This window comes from Culex pipiens, chromosome 2 (assembly GCF_016801865.2).
Source record: "Culex pipiens pallens isolate TS chromosome 2, TS_CPP_V2, whole genome shotgun sequence".
In the NCBI taxonomy this organism is placed as follows: domain Eukaryota; kingdom Metazoa; phylum Arthropoda; class Insecta; order Diptera; family Culicidae; genus Culex; species Culex pipiens.
Window position 1 is genome coordinate 152,858,346 of NC_068938.1, and position 24,210 is coordinate 152,882,555.

The 24,210-nt window shown below is 42.0% G+C and overlaps 3 protein-coding genes across 6 annotated transcripts in view; 2 read left to right on the forward strand and 1 right to left on the reverse strand.

Annotated features, from left to right (window-relative positions):
- The first annotated feature begins 30 nt into the window (after positions 1–30).
- Positions 31–13,684, forward strand: LOC120422166 (N-acetyltransferase eco). The gene is made up of 4 exons (XM_039585543.2): positions 31–509; positions 566–1,750; positions 12,441–13,404; positions 13,467–13,684. Exons 1-4 carry the CDS (start codon positions 254–256, stop codon positions 13,666–13,668), a joined length of 2,607 nt encoding a protein of 868 aa, XP_039441477.1. The 5' UTR covers positions 31–253; the 3' UTR covers positions 13,669–13,684.
- A 263-nt stretch (positions 13,685–13,947) lies between these two features.
- LOC120422165 (dynein regulatory complex protein 11) lies at positions 13,948–17,842 on the reverse strand. The gene is made up of 4 exons (XM_039585542.2): positions 16,301–17,842; positions 15,153–16,245; positions 15,012–15,096; positions 13,948–14,096 (listed from the first exon to the last, which is right to left on the reverse strand). The coding sequence occupies exons 1-4, from the start codon at positions 17,832–17,834 to the stop codon at positions 13,971–13,973; spliced, it is 2,838 nt and encodes a 945-aa protein (XP_039441476.1). The 5' UTR covers positions 17,835–17,842; the 3' UTR covers positions 13,948–13,970.
- Positions 17,843–22,436: 4,594 nt separating this feature from the next.
- The window catches only part of LOC120430004 (rab11 family-interacting protein 4B), a 224,957-nt gene continuing 223,183 nt past the window's right edge, over positions 22,437–24,210 (forward strand). For 3 of the 4 annotated variants that reach the window (XM_052708415.1, XM_052708416.1, XM_052708417.1), the window contains exon 1: positions 22,438–22,704. The gene's annotated coding sequence lies outside the window, so the exon portion shown is untranslated. Of the gene's footprint in view, positions 22,705–24,210 lie in introns of all 4 variants that reach the window. The other variant, XM_052708414.1, reaches the window with a different exon arrangement.

Genomic DNA, 24,210 nt, shown 5'->3' on the forward strand with positions numbered 1-24,210 from the left:
TGCGGTTGAGCAGCCCCTTGGCTTGTAAACAAGAGTGGCGATCAAAGCGCGTCATGCGGCGAGCACTTGCACTGCTTCAAATATTCAAACATCTGTCAAAAGTTCCCGCCGGGTTTTTGTTTACGTTCCGTTCGGCCAAAGTTGCGCGAAAAGATCTCGTTTTGATTTGTCTAAAATTAATCAAATAAATTCGTGTTTAAACTTGTCCAATCGGTGTGTTTTGCTTGCGAAAGAAATCTGGAGTGGCCTAGCGATGCGAAGGCAGGTGAGCTTCGAACCGGGCGCGAGTTCGGCGGCTAGTGTGGCAAGCGATCCAGAAACCCCGGAAGGTCGTCGGATCACGCGGTCCAAGCATGTCCCCACGCCGAAAATGTCCGGCAGGAAGAAGTCACTGTTTGGGGGTGGTGCGGTGGGGGAGAACACGAACGACGAGGACGCCGATTTGGGCCCGATGAGTCCACTCAAGTTCAGCAAGAGTCCGAAGGGTTGTCGCCGGGGACCGATGAAGGGTGAGAACCGGTTTGACTCGTTTGAGAAATTTTGATTACTTTTTATCTTTTTTTAGCCATCAACATCACCACATTCCGGAATATCCTCGGGAATGCCTCCCCGGAGAGTGACCGCTCGCTTTCTCCGGATTACGAGCGTCGATTCTGCCACTCCGAGCGGTATGAAATCCTTCCCGCGTCCTACGACAAGGAGAACAGCCACCTAACGGACGAGGACACGCGTCATTCGTTCCCCAGCGGAACGCCCCGCATGCGAACTCCGGCCGAAAGTGCCTTGCTGGACGAAACCAACTCAAACAGCTTGTCCATTCTGATGAGTTCTGACCTAAATCTGGTCGACAAGAAAAACTTGGTTCTAAAGACCCCTGGACTGACCAGCACCGGTCAGAAGCGCGAACCGAAACTTTCCTTCCGTAAGCTGAGCTTCCCCGGCGGCAACTCCGCATCAACTCCAACCGACGAAAACGCCCCGCCGGAACTGAGCGCCAGCAGCGAACGCAAGGCACGAACTTCGCTCTCCTTCGGCGATATCCGACCAATCTCGACCAAGTCCTTTTACTCGTCCGCTGTTGAAATCAGCTCCAAACCGGTCCCGAAACCCGCTCCGCCACCTCCGCCCTCAAGAAGTCGCCCCCCTCGCAAGCGTCCTTCCGCCAAAAACCGTGGCAATTCCATCCGTCTGGGCAGCCTCAACCGGGGCGTCTTCCACAAGATCAAGAAACCAACCGCGGCCAAACCGAAAAACACAACCGTCAAAAAACTCTCCACCAGCCAAATCCTCGAAACAACAACCTCTTCCCTCCTCAACAAATCCCTCGACCTCAAACCGGGCAGCAAATCGACTCCGTCGAGTCCGCACGACCGACAAACGCAGCAGCAGCTGGCCCGCATCCAGCAGATTCTCCGCAACGTCAAGAATCCGATCGAGCAGGCGCGACCGCTGTCGCTGTCGCGATCGATGTCCAACTTGACCGAGCTGATCGGAGACGACGAGTCGGAACAGAGCGAACAGGAAGTGGAACCGGAGCAAGAGGATGATGACGATGCCAAGTCGGAAGGGGGTGGTGGTGGTGGAGGGGGGAGGAAGTTTTTCAAGTCGAGTTCGAATCGGCGGATCAAGCGCGAGTACAAGGTCACGGATAAGGTGTCGGCGACGGTGGGGAAGGGCGGGAAGATTTCGCTGAACAGGAGCGGCGGGAAGGAGCAGAAGAAGCGGAAGTTCAAGTCGATGTTTGAGGAGGGTGAGTAGGACAATAATTGACTGAATCTCTGTATATTCTTAAAACGTCCCTGTTTGGCATACCGGCAATCCATTCCAATATGGTCGCCATAGCATCGCTGCTCGGAAGGCACCCGTGGTGATTATTGCATTCGATCGTAATTTCTCGACTTACGATCGAGATTTTTCGATCGTAATTTCTCGATCTACCATTGACAAATTACGACTGACGATCGAGAAAATCTCGATATGTGTTTTAAAAAATTCAAGCATTCAAAAAATTAAAAAATTTCCAGATCTCCAAAAACTTAAAAAAGTAAAAAATTTCAACAATTAAAAAATTTCAACAATTAAAAAATTTCAAAAATTTCTTTTTTAAAAAAATAAAAAAAAATAAAAAAAATCTTCAAAAAAGAATTAAGGACGAAAGAAGATCTGTTTTATTTAGGGCATGATTATCAGGCTTGATAAAGACGTTTAAGATGGCGTTTATGAAACAATAGCAGAAGAAACATAAAACAAAAAATAAAGGTAGGTTGAGATTTCCAAAAAGTGTCCACGTGGTTTATGGATGGTCCCTAAATTCAATTACTCAAAAAAAAATTGTAATCTCTTGATGTTCTTTTTTAAATTTAACAATTATCAATATTTAAAAAAAATAAAAATCCTAATTTAAAAAAAATACAGTTTAAAACTTTTTAAAAATAAAAAAAATATAATATTTTTTTTAAATTTTTTGATTTTTTTTAAATTTTAAAATTTATGAAATCTATGAGATTTATGAAATTTATGAGATTTATAAAATTTATGAAATTTATAAAATTTATGAAATTTATGATTTTGAAATTTATGAAATTTATGAAACTGATAAAATTTATGAAATTTATGAAATTTATGAAATTTATGAAATTTATGAAATTTATGAAATTTATGAAACTGATGAAACTGATGAAATTCATGAGATTTATAAAATTTATGAAATATATAAAATTTATGAAATTTATGGTTTAGAAATTTATGAAATTTATAAAATTTATGAAATTTATGAAATTTATGAAATTTATGAAATTTATGAAATTTATGAAATTTATGAAATTTATGAAATTTTTGAAATTTATGAAATATATGAAATTTATGAAACTGATGAAATTCATGAAATTTATGAAATTCATGAAATTTATGAAACTAATGAAACTAATGAAATTTATGAAATTTATGAAATTTATGAAATTTATGAAATTTATAAAATTTATAAAATTTATGAAATTTATGAAACTGATGAAATTTATGAAATTCATGAAATTTATAAAATTTAGGAAACTGATAAAATTTATGAAATTTATGAAATTCATGATATTTAGGAAATTTATAAAATTTATGAAACTGATAAAATTTATGAAATTAATGAAATTTATGAAATATATGAAATTTATGAAATTTATGAAACTAATGAAACTAATGAAATTTATGAAATTTATGAAATCTATGAAATTTATGAAATTTATGAAATTTATGAAATTTATGAAATTTATGAAATTTATGAAATTTATGAAATTTATGAAATTTATAAAATTTATAAAATTCATGAAATTTATGAAACTGATGAAATTCATGAAATTCATGAAATTTATAAAATTTATGAAATTTGTGAAATTTTTTGAAATTTATGAAATTTATAAAATTTTATGAAACTGATAAAATTTATGAAATATGTAAAATTTTTGTTTTTTTTAAGTTGTTTAAAAATGAAAAAAAAATAATTTAGATTTTTTTTAATTGAACATTTTTCACATTCAAAAATGAACTTAGTAATTTTTTAAATATATTTTGTTTAAATAAAATAATATTCAAAAAATGGTTATTACAAATAACGATCGTAATTTCTCGATGGTAAGTCGTAATTTGTCGATGGTAGATCGAGATTTGTCGATGGTAAGTCGTACACGCAGAAAAATATTTTGTAGAATCAGTCTGTACGAGGTTTGATTCAACAAAATTTTTGTTGAATATAATCAACGCCGATTTTGCGTTGAAACAAACCTGGATTTTCTCAATTCCACAAAAATCTTTTGTTGTTTTGAAAAAGTTGCTTTGACGTTTAGCGTTGACTCAACAAAAATCTTGATTTTCAAAACAACAAAACGTTTTGTTGATTCAAATATGCCAATTTATGAAATTTATAAAATTTATGAAATTTATGATTTTGAAATTTATGAAATTTATGAAACTGGTAAAATTTATGAAATTTATAAAATTTATGAAATTTATGAAATTTATGAAACTGTTGAAACTGATGAAATTTATGAAATTTATGAGATTTATAAAATTTATGAAATTTATAAAATTTATAAAATTTATGAAATTTATGAAATTCATGTAATTTATGAAATTTATAAAATTAATGAAATTAATGAAATTAATGAAATTTATGAAATTTATGAAATTTATGAAATTCATGAAATTTATGAAATTTATGAAATTTATGAAATTTATGAAATTTATGAAATTTATGAAATTTATGAAATTTATGAAATTTATGAAATTTATGAAATTTATGAAATTTATGAAATTTATGAAATTTATGAAATTTATGAAATGTATGAAATTTATGAAATATATGAAATTTATGAAACTGGTAAAATTTATGAAATTTATAAAATTTATGAAATTTATGAAATATATGAAATTTATGAAAGGAGAATGGGCGGATTTGGTCCAAGGATGTACACGAACGGGACTAATTTTTTTCGAAAGATCTCGCTGAGACATGAAAAAAGTCTTCTGGACCAACTCTCTAAGCACCGGGGTTCAAAAGTTACAAGCTGTTGAAGTTTGAGCATTTTTGGTAAAAATGGACAAAAAATCGTATTTTTGCTATTTCTAAAATCATTTATAAAATCTCGATTTTATTATGGATTTCGATCATCTTGACTTCATTCGACGCGTATCAGCAAAAACTACGAGTTCTGATATGTCTTAGCATGATTGAAACCTGATTTCTCTTGTTTTTATCTATTTGAATCGTTTGTGCAAGAGGCATTTCATAGAAACAAGTCGAAACTACAAGAATTTGAAACCGGATCCTACCCAGACTATTTCAGTGAGTATGAAAGGCTTCAGTACAATGTTGTAACAACTTATTGGGATGTTCTGAGTTATCCGAGAACTCCTTGGAGTTAAGACCTGTGAGTCTACCGCCGTAACAAGCAAGAGGTCGGCGGTTTTTGACCGCTGATCATACCCGCATGGCTTCAGTGAGTATGGTAGACTACTATGCTAATGTGTTGGAGTGTCCTGGGTTCTCCTAGGACTCCCTGAAGTTAAGATCTGTGGGTCTACTATCGTAACAAGCAAAACGTCGACCGGTTTTGACAACGGAACATACCCGCATAGCTTCAGTGAGTGTGGTAGACTACTTTGCTGATGTGTAAGGATGTCCTGGGTCATCCAAGGACTCAGAACATCCCAATAAGTTGTTACAACATTGCATTGAAGCATTCCATACTCACTGAAGTTGTCTGTGTAGGATCCGGTTTCAAAATCTTGAAGTTTCGACTTGTTTCTATGGAATGCCTCTTGCACAAACGGTTCAAACGGATAAAAACAAGAGAAATCATGTTTCAATCATGCTAAAACATATCAGAACTTATAGTTTTTGCTGATACTCGTCGAATGAAGTCAAGATGATCGAAATCCATGATAAAATAAGGATGTTATGAGTGATTTAATTTATAAAATTTATGAAATTCATGAAATTTATAAAATTTATGAAACTGATAAAATTTATGAAATTTATAAAATTAATGAAACTGATAAAATTTATGAAATTTGTGAAATTTATTAAATTTTATGAAACTGATGAAATTGTAATTGTAAATACAAAGAGACGAGTTGTTCCTTTTAATTCCGCTATATATTTTAATATCTTGACAGATACGTATTTCGTCTACTACTTGCAGACTTCATCAGTGTTCTGTTCTCGACTGAAGGTTCATCGCTGGTGTATCCATATTTGTAGTTACTGTAGGTACTACCTCCTCGTTCTTCTTTTGTGCCTGTATAGGTAACAGCTTAAACAGCCACGTTGAGCCGTTACCTGAATCCTTGTTGAGTAAACGTTTGTTGCCTGCCTTGAAGATTTCCAAACTTTCAGCGACAGCCAGCTTCGATGGGTTAGTGATGTGTCTTAAGATGACCGCGTCGCTAGCTGTGATGTTATGTTTTTCCTCGATGATGTGTTCGGTTACTGCTGACTTGAAATGGGGGACAAATCCTTTCCGTTTTTCCTCCATGGCAATTTTGACATATGTGTGTATATGCTCATCCAACCTGGTTTGCAGCAATCTCTTAGTTTGTCCAATGTAGCTCATATCACAGTGGCCGCAGGATACCTCGTAGATGCCGGGTTTGCCTAAAGTCGGTATGGGGTCTTTCGTTGAACCTAAGATGGATTCCAACTGGCTGTTTCTACTGCTGAACACTAAATCGATGCCAAATTTAGCCAGTTTTTGTCGTAATGGGCGTGTTATCCTGTAGTCGAATTCTACTGCTGCTCTTCGCAGTGGCTCTGCTGATGGCGTAAGGATTCAGGTAACGGCTCAACGTGGCTGTTTAAGCTGTTACCTATACAGGCACAAAAGAAGAACGAGGAGGTAGTACCTACAGTAACTACAAATATGGATACACCAGCGATGAACCTTCAGTCGAGAACAGAACACTGATGAAGTCTGCAAGTAGTAGACGAAATACGTATCTGTCAAGATATTAAAATATATAGCGGAATTAAAAGGAACAACTCGTCTCTTTGTATTCACAGTAATGCATTCTGCTAAAACGCTCAACCAAACCACAATTGTAATTGTAATTTATTTGGTAACGATATCCTGTTAGTTTACACTTTGTATCAGGGCAAGGAAGGGATTAAGGAGATTGTACATTTGGAGCCAAAGAAATTGTCAATTCTCTGAACGGGTGAGAAAAAAAAACTAAAATCTAATCTGGATCTAGTTCTGCATGTGTGTGATGACTGCTCGCTTAAATGGGTTGAAACGAGCTTCTCGTTTGATTGCCATTGGTAGGCTGTTCCAGCAAGATGCCCCGTGCACCAGGACGCTCTTGCCGCTGGATGTCGTGTGGCGTGGGATGATGAAACCGGCGGTGCGCTCTTGCCGTCCACGCTGGAGATGCTGCATAATGTAGTCAGGCAGGGTGCCCTCGAACGCCTTTTTCATGAAGCAGCATACTCGAAGTTGGTAATTGTCTGGTAGATCGTGTCCCATGATTGAATTACGCAGTGCAACTGTTGTGTCCCGCCGTCGGAGGTTGTGCACAAACCGCAGTGCCGACTTGAAGCCACGGTGCAGCTGTTCGCGTAGGGCGGCGGACAATCCGGGAAAGTAAACGGTGTCGCAATAGGTGAAGAATGGGACAATAACAGCTTGTACAAGTTTACGTCGTGTCTGCAGGGAGAGCACAGATCCGAACCTTCGGAAGGTTCTCAACGTGTGATAAACTTTCCTGACGACGTCGTTAACTTGTGCCTTCCAGGTCAGATTGCAGTCCATGTGCAGCCCAAGGTTTATCACTTGGCTGCTAAGTGGGATGATCGAGTCGCAGAAGACGATGTTCTCCTGGGGTGTTACAGTTCCGGTTTTGTTGAACACGATGGCCTGGGTCTTTTTGGGGTTCGGAAAAAGCTGGTTGACTCTGGCCCAATCGGCGATCGCCGCCAGATCCTCGTTGACGTCGCGCACGATTCGGTCTACCTCAGCGATGGGGCCAGAGAGATAAACCTGCAGATCGTCGGCGTACAGCTGCCACTCGCACTTCAGGTTCCTTGGCAAACTGTTTATGTACAGGCTGAACAGTAACGCACTGAGGCAAGATCCTTGTGGCGTTCCGTCCGGTACGTCCAACGCTGCTGACATTGAATTCCCAAAGCGAACGATCTGGGACCGTCCACTGAGGAAAGATGTGATGAGGTCACAAGCAGACCTGGTGAACTTGAACTCGGTGTTGAGCTTCTTCCGTAGAATCTGATGGTTCACGCAATTAAACGCCAGCGAAAAGTCAACAAGGACCATCACTGTGCAGCGGTTTTCGTCTAGGTTGCTGTACACATCGTGCACAACTTTTGTGAGGGCCGTGGTGGTGCTGTAACCCTTCCGGTAACCCGATTGGTTTTGTGCTAGGAGCGGTGGTTCTGCAGCGTTCAGGTGCTCGGAAATCTGGCCAAGAAGAACTTTTTCAAGAACTTTCGACACTGCTGGCAGGACACTGATGGGTCGGAAGTCCTTCGGCTGAATTGGGCTGGAGCTTTTCGGTATCGGTGTGACGATCGCCTTCTTCCAGGCCGCCGGAAATGAACTTGTGTCGATGATATGGTTGAACAGGTGGGCAAGCATTGGTAGTACAAATGGGCACAGCAACTTAACGAAGGAGATCGGAATGTCGTCTGTGCCCGTAGCGTTGGTCTGGACCTCGAGGATCTTCCGTGAGATCTCGTTTACATCGGTGTGCCTAAAAGCAAAACCATTGTCTCCGTGGTCAGCGGTAGTTCGATGACACGGTTCAGAGGAGTTGTCGCTACGATCAACAGCTTGCAGCTGGCGGTGGCCACTAGAGAAGAAGGCGTTCAATTCATCAGCGTCGACATCACCAGCAGGGTCGTTCTTCTTGGCGTTGTTGTGGATTCCCTCTCTTCTCAAGTTACTCCACAATTTCTTTGCTGGCAGGTTGTGGTCGAAGTGCTGCTCTGCATAGCGTTTCTTTGCCACGTAAACGAGAGACTTGGCTCTGTCCCGCTTGCGTTCATAGTTCAGCCACTGATCATCTCCCCTCGCTCTGTTCGGGTTCCTCGAGTAAAGCGCGTAGGCCAAATCCCTTTCGGCAACGGCTTCTTTGATGGCATGTGTGATCCAAGGGGTTCGCTTGTCTCGTACTACAATGGTTCGTTCAGGGGCGTGTTGATTCATCAAATCTCTCAAGTTGATCGTGAGCAGCTCAGCCTTCGTCGTCGCTTCGTCGGCCTCGATGAATGGGCGGTGGTCCAATGCCTGGAAGTCCACGTGCAGGCGCGCTTGATCAATGGCTTTGAAGTTTCTGACTCGCAGGGTGACTGGAGGAGATTTGAGGACTCTCACGTTGGCCAGCAGGTAGACAATTTCGTGGTCCGAAACGGTGTTTCCTGTACAAGCTTGGGACTTGATGATGATTTCTGGCGAATCCGTGATCAACAGGTCGATAGTAGTCGCACTTTGCTCTGTAATCCGAGTGGGTCCGGTGGGCAGCACCGTCAAATTAAACGCCGAGTTGATCCGGCGTAGTGCGGCTAAGTTTGTTGACGGCTGGCTCGCGGCGATGTTCACGTTAAAATCTCCAACCACGAAAAGTCTGTCGAAACCCACATCCAGAACGTCCAACAGAAGCTTTTCGTAGTTTTGGGCGAAATTTGGGTTCGTTCCAAGTGGGTTGTACAGTGCTGCAACACAACAATCCCAGTCGTTGATCTTCATTAGAATTGCCATGAACTCAACCCGCAAGTTGAGAGGTGTCGCAGGATCGAACGAAGACTTGACAAGGGGTGTGGCTTTGATTCCTTTTTGGACGTAGAATCCAATCCCACCGCACGCGTTCGTTCCACGCCCTCTGCTTGACGGTAGCGAGTGTCGGATGAAGTCATATCCGGGGATGCGAATTGGTCCAATCGGTGAGGTTGACTTAAGTTTGGTCTCTGTCACGGCGAAGATGTGATACTGCTTCTTGTCGAGAATTATTTTCACACCATCGATGTGCCGTTCCAGTCCGCGGACATTTAGATGTCCGATCCGTAAGTTTTGGAAGTTTGTAGGCATGGTAGTTTTGGAAAACGTCAGCAGTGTGGTGCGTCTAGCAACGCGACGACGCAGAAAGATCCGCTGTGGCGTCGAAGAAGATCGACGAGTCCTCATCAGGGTCGTTCCCCACGAGCTCAAGAAGCCTCTCTGTTGTTTCGACCGGTACGTATCGTTTTTGTCCAGGGAGCAACACGGATAGGGTAGGGTAGTCATCAATGAGACACTTTTGGTTTTCAACTTTCAAAGATTTTTCTCATTTTTTCATCAGCATGTTTTAATGAGCTTTTTGTTGCATTTTTTTTCTTTTAATGTGTTCTAACATTGACCAAAATATGAGATCGATCCGACATCTTCAGCCAGAGTTTTTCAACTGTCTCATTGTAGACGCACTTGGCAGGAACAATGAGACAGCTGGGGAACAATGAGACACACTACGAAAATCAAGATTTTTCTAGTAAAACATCATGTTTTTGTATTGTTCAATTGCAGGTAACTTGCCTTGAACATTTTAGAGCAATTGTGCCAACATGAAACTTTAATTAACAAAAGTTATACTAAAAAGTATTTAAATTTTGTAAAATTCGTATATTTATATCAAATAACTTTATATTTTTGGTTAAATGAAGTTAAAACTCTATAAATATGCCAAAAATCACTTTTAATTCATGTTTTGAAAAATTTCCATAGATTTTTAAAAGTTTAATGAAGAAAAATCAAAGTGTCTCATTGTTACCCATGAGCTGCAAAGAGTGGGGAACAATGAGACAGTCCTGTATACTGGGTATATTCTAAATTTTGGCCAAACCTAATCAAAGGACATTGTAGCCCAACTCAATCCATATGGAACGTCGAAAGAAATTTGAAGAAATATTAGTTTTTGTGTTAATGGCAGCCTACGAGCGAAAAAGTAATTTTTGTCCATAATTTACTTTTACATCCCAGAATCAAACATTTATGAATAACTTTTCAAGGGAGCATCCATAACCAAAGCCACTTTTATGGCAGACGTGTATCCAATAGACACACCTTTCCCTCAAATATGAACCTGATTGGTTGAAACTTCGACTTGTGAGAGCAATTTTATCATTGTTCCCCGTGTCTCATTGATGACTACTCTACCCTACTGCATCGTTACGCACGAAGACGGACTTGACCTGTTTGCGCTGCTTGAGGCGGAGGGCCAGGTTGCGGACTCGGAACGAGTTGATCGACATCACTTCGTTCAGCGTGAATCGATAGTCCAGAGACGGCCCGCCTTTGAGGTTGCACAGCTTCGCGGATTCGTGACGCTCGAAGTACTTGTGAAGCACTTCACGCCTCGACTCGACACTGCGGAAGATCACCATGATCGTAGGGGTTAGGGAGCGGTCGGTCCACTTTGATGATTTGACTGGGAGACGGAAACAGTTTTCAACGTTCGACAGCTCGCTTTGGCAGTCGAGGAGGCACAAGACGCTTCTGACTAGCTCCCTGACGTTCTCGCCCTCATGATACGGGATCTTGTTCAGGGCAAGCCTGCAGGAGTTCACCGTCCGGGCGCAGGTTTTGGCAAGAGTAGCTCCTTTCTCGATCACCTCAAGCTTTCCACTGATGTCGGTCGCCAGACGGTTGTGAGCAGCAACGCAACGATCATCACTGTTCAGCTTGTTCTGGATGAGGTCGAGTTGCCTTTTGCTGGATGCACGGTTGGTGTTCAGCTCATCCTGGAGCTTGGACAGCTGCGACGACAGATCTTCGATGGTTTTCGTCAACTTGTCGATCTCAGCGTTGTTGTTGCTGGGTGGTGGCGGAGGTTGTTGTGTTAGCTGCTGTTTTGGGATGAGACAGCCGCGCACCGCGCAGGAGTCGCAGTAGTACTCGAAGTTCGCAATTGTGTCCATTTGCGCATCGGTGATACGCATGCATGCTGAGTGGAACCACCGCGAGCAAGCATCGCAGTCAAGCCACAGGATCGGGGAGCTGGATTTCTTCTTCCTCGATTTCGGCTTAGGTGGTTCACTGTTGTTGCAGGCACAGCAGATTCCTCGCTTCCCCATGGTGGTGATAGTTGCGCTACAGACTACCACAAAGCTGACGTTTCACTTCACATACACAAAAACAAACGGTAAACAAACGACGCTTAACTTTGGGCTGCTTAGAGCGTGCAGCGAAATACGGTTTTGTTACAAAAAACAACTACAGAGAACACACAGCAAGCACTTTAAAAACGTTCAAGGACCACTAAAATGATTCCTGCACTACTTTTCGTTCGCAGATATTTAATTAATAACTGTTTAAAACGCGATTTTCGGGAGCGCGTCTTTTTGCGTGTTGTGACCTTGCAGTGCTGCCAGTAGTAAGTAAAAGTATCGCTGTGTCGTAGGTCCCGCGGAGTCCATCGTTGTTGTGGCCGGAACGGTTCCTGTGATGTTACTTCGACCAATCTCAAGCGTTCAATGAAATTTATAAAATTTTATGAAACTGATGAAATTTATAAAATTTTATGAAACTGATGAAATTTATGAAATTTGTAAAATTTTTGTTTTTTTTTTTATTTTTTGAATAAAAAAATAATTTAGATTTTTTTATTTGAATAATTTTCACATAAAAAAATGAACTTCGTAATTTTTTAAATATATTTTGTTTAAATAAAATAATATTCAAAAAATGGTATTACAAATTACGATCGTAATTTCTCGATCCATGGTCGAGATTTCTCAACAGTTAAATTACGATCGTAATTTCTCGATGGTTATTCGTAATTTGTCGATGGTAAGTCGTAATCTTACTATCGAGAAATCTCGATCGTGAGTAGAGAAATTACGATCATAATATTACGATCGAATGCAATAATCACCACGACCGATTTGACAGCAATTCTGTTTTACCATTCCCCAGAAATCGACTTCGAGTCCGAGCAGCACGAAGTGGACGACCTCATCAGCCACTTCGAGTGCGAACAGCTCGAGGTGGACGACCTCATTAGCAAGCTGACCGATCACCAGCAACGGTCCAGCCCCATCGAATGCGATCCTCCACAGTCTGAGTTGCTGCCACGGGTCGAACCGGAACCGGTGACGCTCACCTTCGACGGGTTGCTGCACTCGGAAATCAGCAACGACGAACCGATTCCGGTGCAGTCGAACGTCATCTTCGTTGACCGGCTGTCGCCGTTGATAACTTCGTCCGCGTCGGAGTCCAATGACGGTTACCATCCGTCTCCGATGGCGCAGATTACGAACGGTGAGGTTTCTGTTTCTGTTCCAGACAAATTGTTCCCGATCTTTCACAAGGATCATCAGCGGACGGTAGCGCAAGCTGAAGCTTCACAACAGCAGATCTACGGCGGGTTGTTCGATCGGAAGCGACAGCGCCGGTTGCGAACGTGGCGTCCGATTGGTTCCGACCAGTACCAGATCGATGCCGGCCAGAAGGAGTACGGTGCGCAGCAGTGCGCCGGGTGTGGCCTTATGTACACGGTGCACGAACCGGAGGAGGAGTTGATTCACGAGAATTATCACAACTCGTTGCATGTGCTTAAGTTTGGGGGTTGGAGCAATGAAATCTCGGTGGCGCAGGTTCCCGAGTGGGATGTAAGTGGTCGGGTGTTGGCCGTAACGTTGACCGACGGGCGGCACCAGCTGCAGAAGGTGCAGGAGGTGCTGGCCGTGGTGGATCGCGAGCTGGGCTATGTGGAACCGTGTCAGCTGACGGCGGGTTCGATCGTGTATTTGGCGGTGGCGCGATCGGTCATTTTGGGCGTTTGCGTGGCGCAGCCGTTGCAACAAGCCAACCGGTTGCTCACGATCGAGGGTCTTCAGGGATCGATCGATTGCTGCACGATGGAGGCTTACCCGGCGAGGTAGGAAGCTCAACTCCACATTTAACCCTGGCAAGAAACTAACCAAAAACTCCAACTTCTAGATGCGGAATCTCCCGGATATGGGTTTCTCCCAGATATCGGGGCAACGGAATCGCTCGAACCCTCCTCTCCGTCACGCGGTCCCACTTTGTCTTTGGCTATCACATGAGCTACGAAGAGGTGGCCTTCAGCGCACCGACGGAAGCGGGTAAGCGGCTGGCGGAGGGCGTCACCGGCCGGAAAGACTTCCTCATTTACATGTAAACTTCTCCCCGTTCTCGAATCTGTGTACATTTTTCTATTATCTCTGTGTTAATAATCTCTTGTTTGTTAAGGGTTTAGCAGGTTTTTACGTCCGACGATGACCACTCACGAATCATGACAATAAGTTTGATTTTATTTTTAATCTCTTTTTTTACTATTGACAATTTTTTACAACAAGCCATCCAGCGACGAGGGGCCATACATTGATGAAACAAATGTACAATAAAATTATTAGTTAATCGTTGTTCTTTCAAAACTCGCGGCGTACGTCGTTTTGCTGTTCAAGATATCACACCCCGAGATCACTTCTTCTTGGCCTGTTTCGCTTTCAGTTTGGCCAGCGCTTCCTCGCGGGCTTTGATCATCTTGGCGCGCTGCTTGGCCAGCTTGTCCGCTTTGCGGTAGAACTTGAGAAATTTGTCGTAGTCCTGGAAGAAAGAAATCATGACGTTGGTATTGAAGATTTAAACGCCTAATTTGGTCACGGGAAGAAGTTCAGACCGCGGTTATTCACATAGTAGTCCGATCATAATATTTGCCTTTTTTGACAGCAACCCACGGCAAAACCACACCGCTATGTACTACTGTCAAAAAAGGTAAATATTGTGATCGGATTACTATGAATCGGGAAGGTTCAGCACGTAGCAGTAGACGTAAAAGTAATGTTTCTATGACTCAACGAATTTGCCATACGTAGTATCTTCTCCCAGCACAGCCTCCACGGTAAGTACAGCTGGAGATCACCAAACAACAGAATAGGCACTCCTTGGACATAATCGACGTCAGAACCTACCGTGGCGCGGACATTGACTCGGATCGCTACCTGGTGGTGACAAAAATGTGCCAAAACCTGTCCAAAATCAACAAGATTCATTACCGCCGCTCGCAGTTCTACAAGAAACCCAGTTAATCCCGGAATATGTAGCTCCATGCCGTAAGCCGAAATGTGACGGAAAACGGAAGATAAAATCATGACTGACGAGCTTGGGATGGTAGAAAGGTGGATCAAGGTGCCATCAAGAAGCTGAAGTACAAGAAAGCAGTTGGGAGGGAAGGTATCGGAGTAGAACTCATCAAGAAGGGCACGGTCATGTTGGCAACCTGTCAACACTGATTGATAGTCAAGATCTGGGACACAGAACTACTTCCGTAGAAGCAAAAGTAGAGCATGTCCGACATACAGGAAGCTGAGCAAGTGGAGCAAGGTTTGCTTTGAGATTGGAAAAATAACAAAGCTCAGCAGCACAAGTTGAGAGTGAAGTGCGCCAATTGCTAGGGGAACCACACCGCTAATTTCCGCGATTACATCGCACGTTCTCCTTTGACGAATCTACTGTTCTTACCTTGTCCGTAATGGGATACTCAGCAGGTACTTTTTGTAGAAAATGCTCCACCAGCTCTTCTGCAGTCAGTGGTTCTCGTACTAGTCTGAAATCAAAATCATTTTTGAAAATCTGACCACAAAACAAACCCCCTATCCTCACCTCATCCTCCTCCTAATCGTCAACGTGTGCTTCACGCAGTCCAAGATCTGCTGCGGAGAGTACCCCTTGGTGACCATCGCCAACGGCGACAATGGGAAATCCTTACCAATCCCAACCTTCTGGTTCAGCGCGTGCCGCCACAGCAGCTGCGTCGAGCCGTAGTCCGTCTTCGGAAGAATCAGAAACTTTTCGAAGCTCTTCTTAAACTTGCCCATCTTTGCGAGCCACGGTGCGCTGGACGTTCCCACGAGCAGGATCTTCTCTTCCTTCTTGATCTTCTTGATTAGGTGTTTCAGGAGGTGCTTGCTCAGCTTGGTTGGATCCAGGTGCTTCTCGTCCGGAGGAACTTTCTTGTAGAACACTTTGTGGGCTTCGTCGATGGAGATGACTGTCGGTTGTAGAATGCGGGCCATCTTGAGAATCATGTGCAGGAACATGGTCATTTCAGCCGGAGAGATCGGGGCTACGATCGCGGGACTGAGATCGAACAGAACGGAGTCAGTTTCACTGCAGACAGCTTCCACTAGCATGGTCTTGCCGTATCCGCGAGGACCCATGAGGCAAAACGACTTCGGCTTTGGGATTGCCAGCGGTCCCATCCCAAAGAGCCAAGAGCGGATGATGTCCCGAACTTCACCCAGCGCCGCCGGTGGATCTTGATCTAAGAAGTTCCTCCGCTCGTACGCTGCGTAGTTGTAGTCTCCGATGTAGTCGTCAATGCTGCGCTTCTTGTACGTGCGGATTACGTTCTTCTCGACAAGCTCTTCGTAAAGAGAATCAGTCGTTCGATCTGCTGTTAGATCCGGAGCTTCCTTCTTTTTCTTTTTGCCCTTCTTCCCTTTTCCGCGCTTTTTCTTTTCTTTCTTGGGCTTCGCCGGCTTGTACTTTTTCTTGTTGTCCTTGCAGAGTGCCTTCTGAAGCAGTTCACGTTCAGCGCGAAGCACCTCATCCACTATGGGTCGCAGCTCCTGGTGAACTTCAGCGAACTTATCCAACGTAATCCACTCCATGATGGGCAGCTCTTCCTTATTTTCCAACTCGTCAACAAAGTACCAATCTTTCTCGTAGCTTGCCAGAGCTTCTTGCATCGTTACTGAAACGAGACCCGAATCAATCTCTTGCTACAGATTGACACCAAATATACTCACGATACGCATTCGTCGCGAACTCCGGCTTCTTGTAGTCGTACGTCTTGCCCTCCGCCTTTTCCCGAGCCTTTTCCTCGCGCTTCATTTCCTTAATCTTTTCCTTCTCCGCCAGCCGCTTTTCCTTTTCCTTCTCCTTCAACTTCTTCCGCGCCTCCGCTTCCTTCTTCTTCTGCTCGGCGCTCTTCTTCTTCTCCAGCGCCTTTCGCTCCTGCTCCTTCATGTACTCGTCCGGAGTCATGGTTTCACCACGGATCACCAGCAACGTGCCACCCTCCCAAATCTCCGGATACCGATCGAAGGCGTGTGCGTGATCGTAGAAATCTCTAAACCAAGCGCGAATGTGATCCGAGATGTCCTCCATGATCCACGGACCACGTTGCTGCAAAATTCTCGCCTTTTCATCTTTGATCGCTTGCACGAACGCCTCGTCAAACTCCAGCTTGCGTTTTCTCCGTTCAGCTTCGGCTTGGTCGATTCGTGCACCCAAATCAGGACCTCGCTCCATCTCATCGATCATTCCAAGAAACGCAGACTTTTTGTACCGCTCGCGGATCAATCGTTTGCGCTCCTGGTACTTTCGCCAGTACCGCTGTATCCGTCGTGCCGCTCGATTGTTGATCATCAGCTCGATCAGCTCCTCCGTGTTGTCTTCCTCTTCCTCAACTTCTTCAACGGCTTGTTCCGCCTTTACTTCCGCTACAAATCTCGGCTTACTTTCCACGGTGGCTTCTTCAACCCAACCAGGCGGTCGGTAGTACGGAAAGTCCACGACGTCCTTCTTCTTCAGCCGGTAGTCCCAGGTAAACACCGTTCGCTTCACCGGAATCAACATGTACTGATCCGGTCGATGGTAGAACTCGTAGTGAAAGTCCAGTATAGCATCCTCCCGAGGCTTTGCGAAGAACTTTTTGGGATGAGCTTTGAAATTGTACAGCATGATCCGAGCGTGGCGGGCCTTCTCGTGGGCAAGAATCAGATTCAGTGCTGCCACGCGTTTCTCTTTAGCCCGATCCCTCCGAACAACGGGACGTCTCGGATCCGGTGGAGGTTCCTCCTCGCTTTCCTCACTGGCACTCAGCTCATCGCTTGAACTGCTCGTCAAAGGTTCCAACTTCCGGCTCGATCTCAACGCAACAAACTCTTCCGAACGTTCCAGCGGAAAGTAACACGGTCGAACGACCTGCACGTCTTCTGGGATCAAGTGAAGCTCCCGCAAAGCCCCATCGATATACGTGAACTCACTCAGTTCCATCTGCTTGATCTTTAGTTGTAGTTCCATCATCCTCCGGTTGGCGGATTCCGCCAGCACGGTGACGACCTGGCGCTTTTGAACCTGCAGTGTTTGGTCATAGCAGCGATCCAACATCCGGCAGAGGTGGACATAGCGACAGTATAGTTCCGAAATGACCTCGTGTGCGACGCGAGGGTCCTTGGTGGGTTCGAAGCGCTGGATGAGCTGTTCGTGCAGCAGGACATCTTCCAGCTCGGCTTTGGAAGCCAGCCAGAAGCGGGCGATCGTTTCCTGTGCGGCCATTTGACAGATTGGGATAGTTTTGGGCAATGGTGACTTTGGTAGAAGAGCAGTTCTCACAGATTTCGGTCATTCGATTTTTTTTTTGTATTTTTAATCCGACTGAAACTTTTTTGGTGCCTTCGGTATGCCCAAAGAAGCAATTTTGGATCATTAGTTTGTCCATATAATTTTCCATATAAATTTGGCAGCTGTCCATACAAAAATGATGCAAGAAAATTCAAAAAATCGTATTTTTTGAAGGAACTTTTTGATCGATTTGGTGTCTTCGGCAAAGTTGTAGATATGGACTACACTGAAAAAAATGATACACGGTAAAAAAAATTGGTGGACTTTTTGTCACTAAAACTTGATTTGCAAAAAACACTATTTTTATTTTTTTACTCATTTTTTGATATATTTGAAAACGAAATATTGGTCGCAAAAAATTTTCAACTTCATTTTTCGATGTCAAATCAAATTTGCAATCAAAAAGCACTAAAGTGAAATTTTGATAAAGTGCACCGTTTTCAAGTTAACGTAACTTTTTTGAAAATAGTCGCATTTTTTATTTTTTTTTTAATTAGTGCACATGTTTGCCCACCTTTAAAAAAATATTTTTAAAAAGCTGGAAATTTTTGTTTTTGCTTTTTGAACTTTGTTGATACGATCCTTAGTTGCTGAGATATTGCCATGCAAGTGTTTATTCAATTCAATTCGGTTTTATTGGTGAATAATCAAGATACAATGAGTTATTTTGAAGTGCATAACAGAGTTTTGGAGTTCCTTTCAGCTGTGTGTTGCGTCATAATCCATTTTGGAACATTTTTTTCCTTAACTAAGGCACTAGCAAGAGTAAGAAAAAAATAAAAAAAAAACTTACAGAAATTGCAAAGGAAAGGGGATAGAGGAAGAGAGAGCTTATATCTAGATCACAGGTTATTTATCCTTTGTAGATGTGTTTGATCATCAGTTCCCCAAGGGCCAGGAATTGTTCCGCCTTGTTCCGGCAGCTTCGAAACCGTGTCATCATCTCCCCCGCGAGAGCAAAGAACTCCGGCAGGGTGAAGAGATCTTCCCGGTGACTTCTTGATGGGCCGTACTGCCGCTACCGGCAGCGACCACGCTGGCAAACGAACGCCCCCAACCAGGAGGGAACGCTGAATTTTCCGCTGGAACCGTAAGCTGGCCAGCTGCAGGAACGGCTGTGCTCGTACTTCGTTGAGGAGGGTGGGACGCTGCTGCTTTCTTCTTCCTCTTTTCCTGCTCCTCGAGGTAGGCCTTGCGCGCGACACATCCGCGGTAATTGCCGGTATGGATGCCGTCACAGTTCGCGCACTTTACGCGCGGCTTGGTTTGTTCTGCCTTGTCCCCCAAGTCCGCCTTTCGTGGCAGTGCGCACGCCTCCGAGAGGTGTGACTCACCGCACTTCACGCAGCGGGGCCGGAGGTTGCAGTTCCGCGAGCCGTGGCCAAATTTCTGGCAACGGTGGCATTGCGCTACGTCCGTTGGGTTCTTGGTGTAAAACCGCCAGTTTACCCAAAAACCGTCCAGCGTCTTAGTCCACCGCAGGTCTTGGATCTTGACAAAAAAATTTAACCAAGCCTAACATTTTAATAGGGCGTAATATTGAATATTTGGCCCTTTTGAATTGTTTGCCTTGATTAAATATTTTGAAAATGTTTTTTTTCGAAAAGATCGGAAAATTTCACGAATGTTTTATATTTTAACATTTTAAATCGGATATGATATCGTAATATTCAATGTTTGGCCCTTTTAAAATGTTAGTCTTTATTTAAAAAATTTCAAAGTATTTTTTTCGAAAAGATCGAAAAATTTCACGAATGTTTCATGTATTAACATTGAAAATCGGACCATTAATTGCTGAGATATCGTCATTAGAAAATGGTGGGCTGTTTGGGTGAGACTTAGAAAACTTCAATTTTCGTGTTTCTTTTTCTTTAAGCCGCTGTATTTCAGCAACCAGAGGTCCAATCTTCGATGTCTCTCAGACAATTTTATAGCTAATTTTCTGAACTTTAAAAAAATAATATTTTTAGAAATGGTCACTCTTGGTCACTATTTTTAAAAATTGAAAAACTGCAAATATTTCGCTAAAATCAAACTTTCGGTGGCTATATCTTGAAAACGGAGCCCTTTATCAAAAAATCTGTAAAGTACTTTTCGATTGCAAATTCAATTTTGCATTAAAAAATAATGTCAAACTTGTTTTTGCATGAAACTTCGATTTTTTCCAAAAATCCCTATTTTTTCAAAAAATCATAACTCGGCGGCAGATTTTTTGACCATGTTTCTCTGTGGCCCAAAAGTTGCGGATTTTTGTCCCCTAAAACATATCAAAAAATCTCGAAAATCAAAAAATACGTATTTTGGGAAATTGAATTTTAGTGCTAAAAAAGTAGAGAAAAAAATATGCAATTTTTTTCCGTGTACTTAGGCTGGTACAAATATTTTTAAAAGTTTTTGTCACCCCCCCCCCCTTCAAAATTGGCCCGAAAAATCAGGGGGCAAAACAAATATTTTTACAATAAACTTCAAAATTTCAATGAAAATTCAAGTGCAACCAGCTGAAATCGAATTAAAATACATTCTTCTGCGTTTTAAATCATTTTTAGCATGTTTGGGTTTATTAAAAAATCTTAATATTTTTTGAAAATTTTCGATGCAAAATCTTTTTTTTTGATACAATTTTCGTTTTTGTCAGATCTTAGATTTTTTGAAAACTAATGATTGCAAAACAACTGAACAAGTGTAAAATGCATTTTAAAACACATTTTTCATTTAAATGTGTAGACTATGGCTTGTTATTTAAATTTTTATATTTTTTTATTTTTTTGCCCCCCCTTGACCTCGGCCAGGGCCGAGGGACAAAAACTTTTTTAAATATTTGCATCGGCCTTATTTTTTCTCTCAAAAGTCCTCAACAATACCTACAACTTTGCCGAAGACACCAAATTGATCAGAAAATTCAGTCAAAAGATACAGCTGTTTGAATATTTACACACCATTTTTGTATGGACAGCTGCCAAAATTGTATGGAGACTTGTATGGGTGAACTGTCATTGGTTATAGCTTATTTGGTCATAGGGAAGGCCCCCACAAAGTTTGAGTCAAATAAAAAAATACAAATAAAATCCATTTCCGGTTTTGGTAGAGAATTGTTCAGGTGTTTCATTAGAACGGGTATATTATATAAATAATTAACCCTTATAAATAATTAATTTTGCGACTTTTCTTGACAGAAAAGGTCCTACTTGACAGGTCGGTCCAACCCAGTCAAGACGTTTTAGCATGACAGAGCTGGCATTCTAGCAGAAATGTTCCTCTGTTCTAGCAGGATTCTGGCAGAACCAGTTCTGCTAGAATATTTCGTGACTGAGAAGGGGATCATACACAGAAAAAAAATGATGGTAATATTCATCAGGAAATGGTGACAGATTTTGTGGCAAAATAAATGATAAATTTTACCTCAGAAAATGATGAATTTTCATCAGTTTTTGATGAATATTCATCAGGTTCACATTTTTACACATTTTTTTATGTAATATTACACAAATAAAAAGGTAATATTCAACCTGCCAAATTTTCAACATTCCAAAATTCAACTTTTTTTTCTGTGTAGTTAATCCATAAAAAAATCGTTTGTCAATTTTTTTTTTGCATTAAAATGAAAAAAAAAAGTGATTAGAAATGGTTTTTAATTGTATTTTTTATCGTTGTACATAACATTTTACATAGGGCTTAAGGACCTAATTAAGTAATTGAAAAATGGCAGAATTTTGGAACTTTTTTTGTTTTTTTTCGAATAAAAATCAAATTCTAAATAAAAGTTCCTTTGACACCAAATTTCCAAACACTCTACCATTTCAGGCTGCTAATTATTAAAATACTCGTCTTTTTTCGAATGTTCAAAAATGAAAAGGGTCGTACCGCCTCAGTGTAACGAGATATCGAGAAATAGAACTCGGATTCGTGAGGACAAAAATCATGACATTTTTTAGAGGTATGGCACAATATTCCACCTCTATTTTTCTCTCTCAGGTGCAACAGGTTTCAATTCACCGCTTCTCCATTCATAGCTGTGTGTGTGTGTGCGCAGAAGCTTTCACGAAAGCTTTGCTCATTCACCGTCGAGCATGTACTCATTGGAGAGAGCACTGATGAAGCTCTGATTGCGTTGTTGGTGTGTTGGACCAACACACTGTTGGTATTTCCATGCTCTCTCGCTCTCTTTTCTTCTAGCACAAATTAGAGAGTTCTCTAATCGGCAAGTGGGCATCAAGTGCATTCTCCGCTCTTATTTGTGAAGAGCAGCATAAAAGCATACAAGTGCAGCAGCATACAATGATGATGGTGCGCAGTGGCACAAGGGGTCGTCTGTGAATAATTTAGGTTAGGCTGAAAACACATTGTTTTGAAAGAAGGAAAGTGTTACCGTTTATTAATTTGATTAAATAAAAAAAGTCTTAGCAACAGAAAATTTTACGCAACTTACGAATGATCCCCGCGAGACAAAACTTTGAGAGAATCGAAAAAAAGAGAGAAACACGTACACGATCGACGATCGTGTTGGACTCTCTCTTGTTCAGTATTAGTTCGTCTCTCGTGGAGGTCAGTTCGTTCGTCGACTCGCGCGCGTTTGTGCATTTTTATTTCGTTTTTATCGCAACGTGTGCGTGTGTATCGGTCGCTCTATTGTGGCGTTCTTTTTTTTGTTGTTTTACTTCAAAACCTCCAAATATACCTTACGCCCGTGCTGGTGTAATAATAGTCCGCAGATCGACGCGCGCGCGTATCAATTTAGTGTGTACGCGACAGGAGCTCGTCGGGCGGCAGTGATACTTAAAAAAATAGGAAGGAAAAGGTCGTGGAAGTGAGTGTAACATCTTGTTGATGTTCATAATTTAAGCCAATCGTGACCTGTCACACGACTGACGTGACCATCAATGAGTAGTGGAATGTTCTGCTTGTGGGGGGAATTGCGTGTGTATTAGTGTTTGTGCAATCCAGGAAAATAACAATACATTGTTCAACATCACTTTGGATATCACGAGACAACCAAAACGAATCAAAACAACGCTAGATCCACCCACTAGTGGGCACCCTAACACCTCGACTATCCTAAGTCAAGTTGTATAAATGTTCCATAAACAAGTTGCATAGCTGTTTCTGAAAACGTTTTGCGTAACTGTAGTACAACATTAATTAAAAATTCAGACCTATTTTTCTCTTTCCTTGGTAGTCCAGGTGTTAGAGGTGGACTAATACTGGTACTAGTGGTAAAACAAATGAAGGAAAAGTGACTTTTCCTACAGGTAGCCTACTTAGGCGCATTTTCCGTGCCGAAAAAAAGAAAAAGAAACGATATCGAAAGATGATTCAAGAAAAGAAAGGTTAAAAGAGGAAGAAGGAAAGCAAAACACAAAGAGGAATTGAGTGAATAACGGGCATGATCGCGGGTCGTCGTCGCGTTGTTTCTTCCCCCATTCAGTAGCAGCGGTGTGTTTGTGTGTGTGTGAAGGTGGCGTTTGGATCGTGGGGGTGACGGACGCATGGTGAGGCTGGTGGAGAGTGGTCGGCAAGGGTGCTTTACAACTTCTTCTCCCATGTCGTAGGCGGCGGCGTCTTGAAAATTGCATTGCGGCTGTGCTAATTTGTGAGGATGGTATTTTATTTCTATTTTTTATCGACTATTGATTGTCACTCGGGGCTTTCTTATAAGATTTTTGCGGTTTCTATTGAGTTTTTGGTCGAGATTTATAATTGAAAACTTGTTATTTAAGCATGTTTTGAAATTTTAATGTATTTATTTTAAAATAATAGTAGAATTTGAAAATAATACATTTTATGATTTAAGAAGTTTTTCATTTTGTTACTTTTTTTGACACTCTGTTAGCAAATAAAAAATAACTGCAAAGTTTGTTTAAATCTCATGCTCACGGACAGCATTATTTTCTAGAGAAAGTTTTGGACACATTGGAATGAATGTTACCGAGGCTCTTGGTTTTTGCATTTTAACACGTTCTGCATTTCAGTGATGTTCGTTCACATTATGTTACTGATAAATTACAGGTCACAGCAAAAAATCCGATGGTAAAATCGCATGCAAAAGCATGCACATCAACTTTGTGAAAAACACAAAAAAAGATGCAACCAACGGGATTCAAACCCAGCACCACCAGTAGGGACTGGCGCCTTCGCCCGCTCGGCCATCAATCACCAATAAAAAATTTGAAGGATAAACGCATATATCAGCTTGACATTTCGGTCAAGTAAAGTTTCCATACTGATGGGCTACAATTTCAAGGAGACCGATATTTCAAAAAAGTGTCCACCTGGTTTATGGATGGTCCCTATCCGGAGTGAATTTATTCCAAGG

Bases quoted from the DNA above. Each gene is read 5' to 3' on its own strand.
- LOC120422166 (XM_039585543.2), top strand. From the start codon at position 254: ATGCGAAGGCAGGTGAGCTTCGAACCGGGCGCGAGTTCGGCGGCTAGT. The intron at 1,751-12,440 runs GTGAGTAGGACA...ACCATTCCCCAG, and splicing joins CAAGTCGATGTTTGAGGAGG to AAATCGACTTCGAGTCCGAG. The intron at 13,405-13,466 runs GTAGGAAGCTCA...TCCAACTTCTAG, and splicing joins ATGGAGGCTTACCCGGCGAG to ATGCGGAATCTCCCGGATAT.
- LOC120422165 (XM_039585542.2), bottom strand. From the start codon at position 17,834: ATGGCCGCACAGGAAACGATCGCCCGCTTCTGGCTGGCTTCCAAAGCC. The intron at 16,246-16,300 runs GTGAGTATATTT...GTCTCGTTTCAG, and splicing joins GTTCGCGACGAATGCGTATC to TAACGATGCAAGAAGCTCTG. The intron at 14,097-15,011 runs GTAAGAACAGTA...TCTTTCTTCCAG, and splicing joins AGTATCCCATTACGGACAAG to GACTACGACAAATTTCTCAA.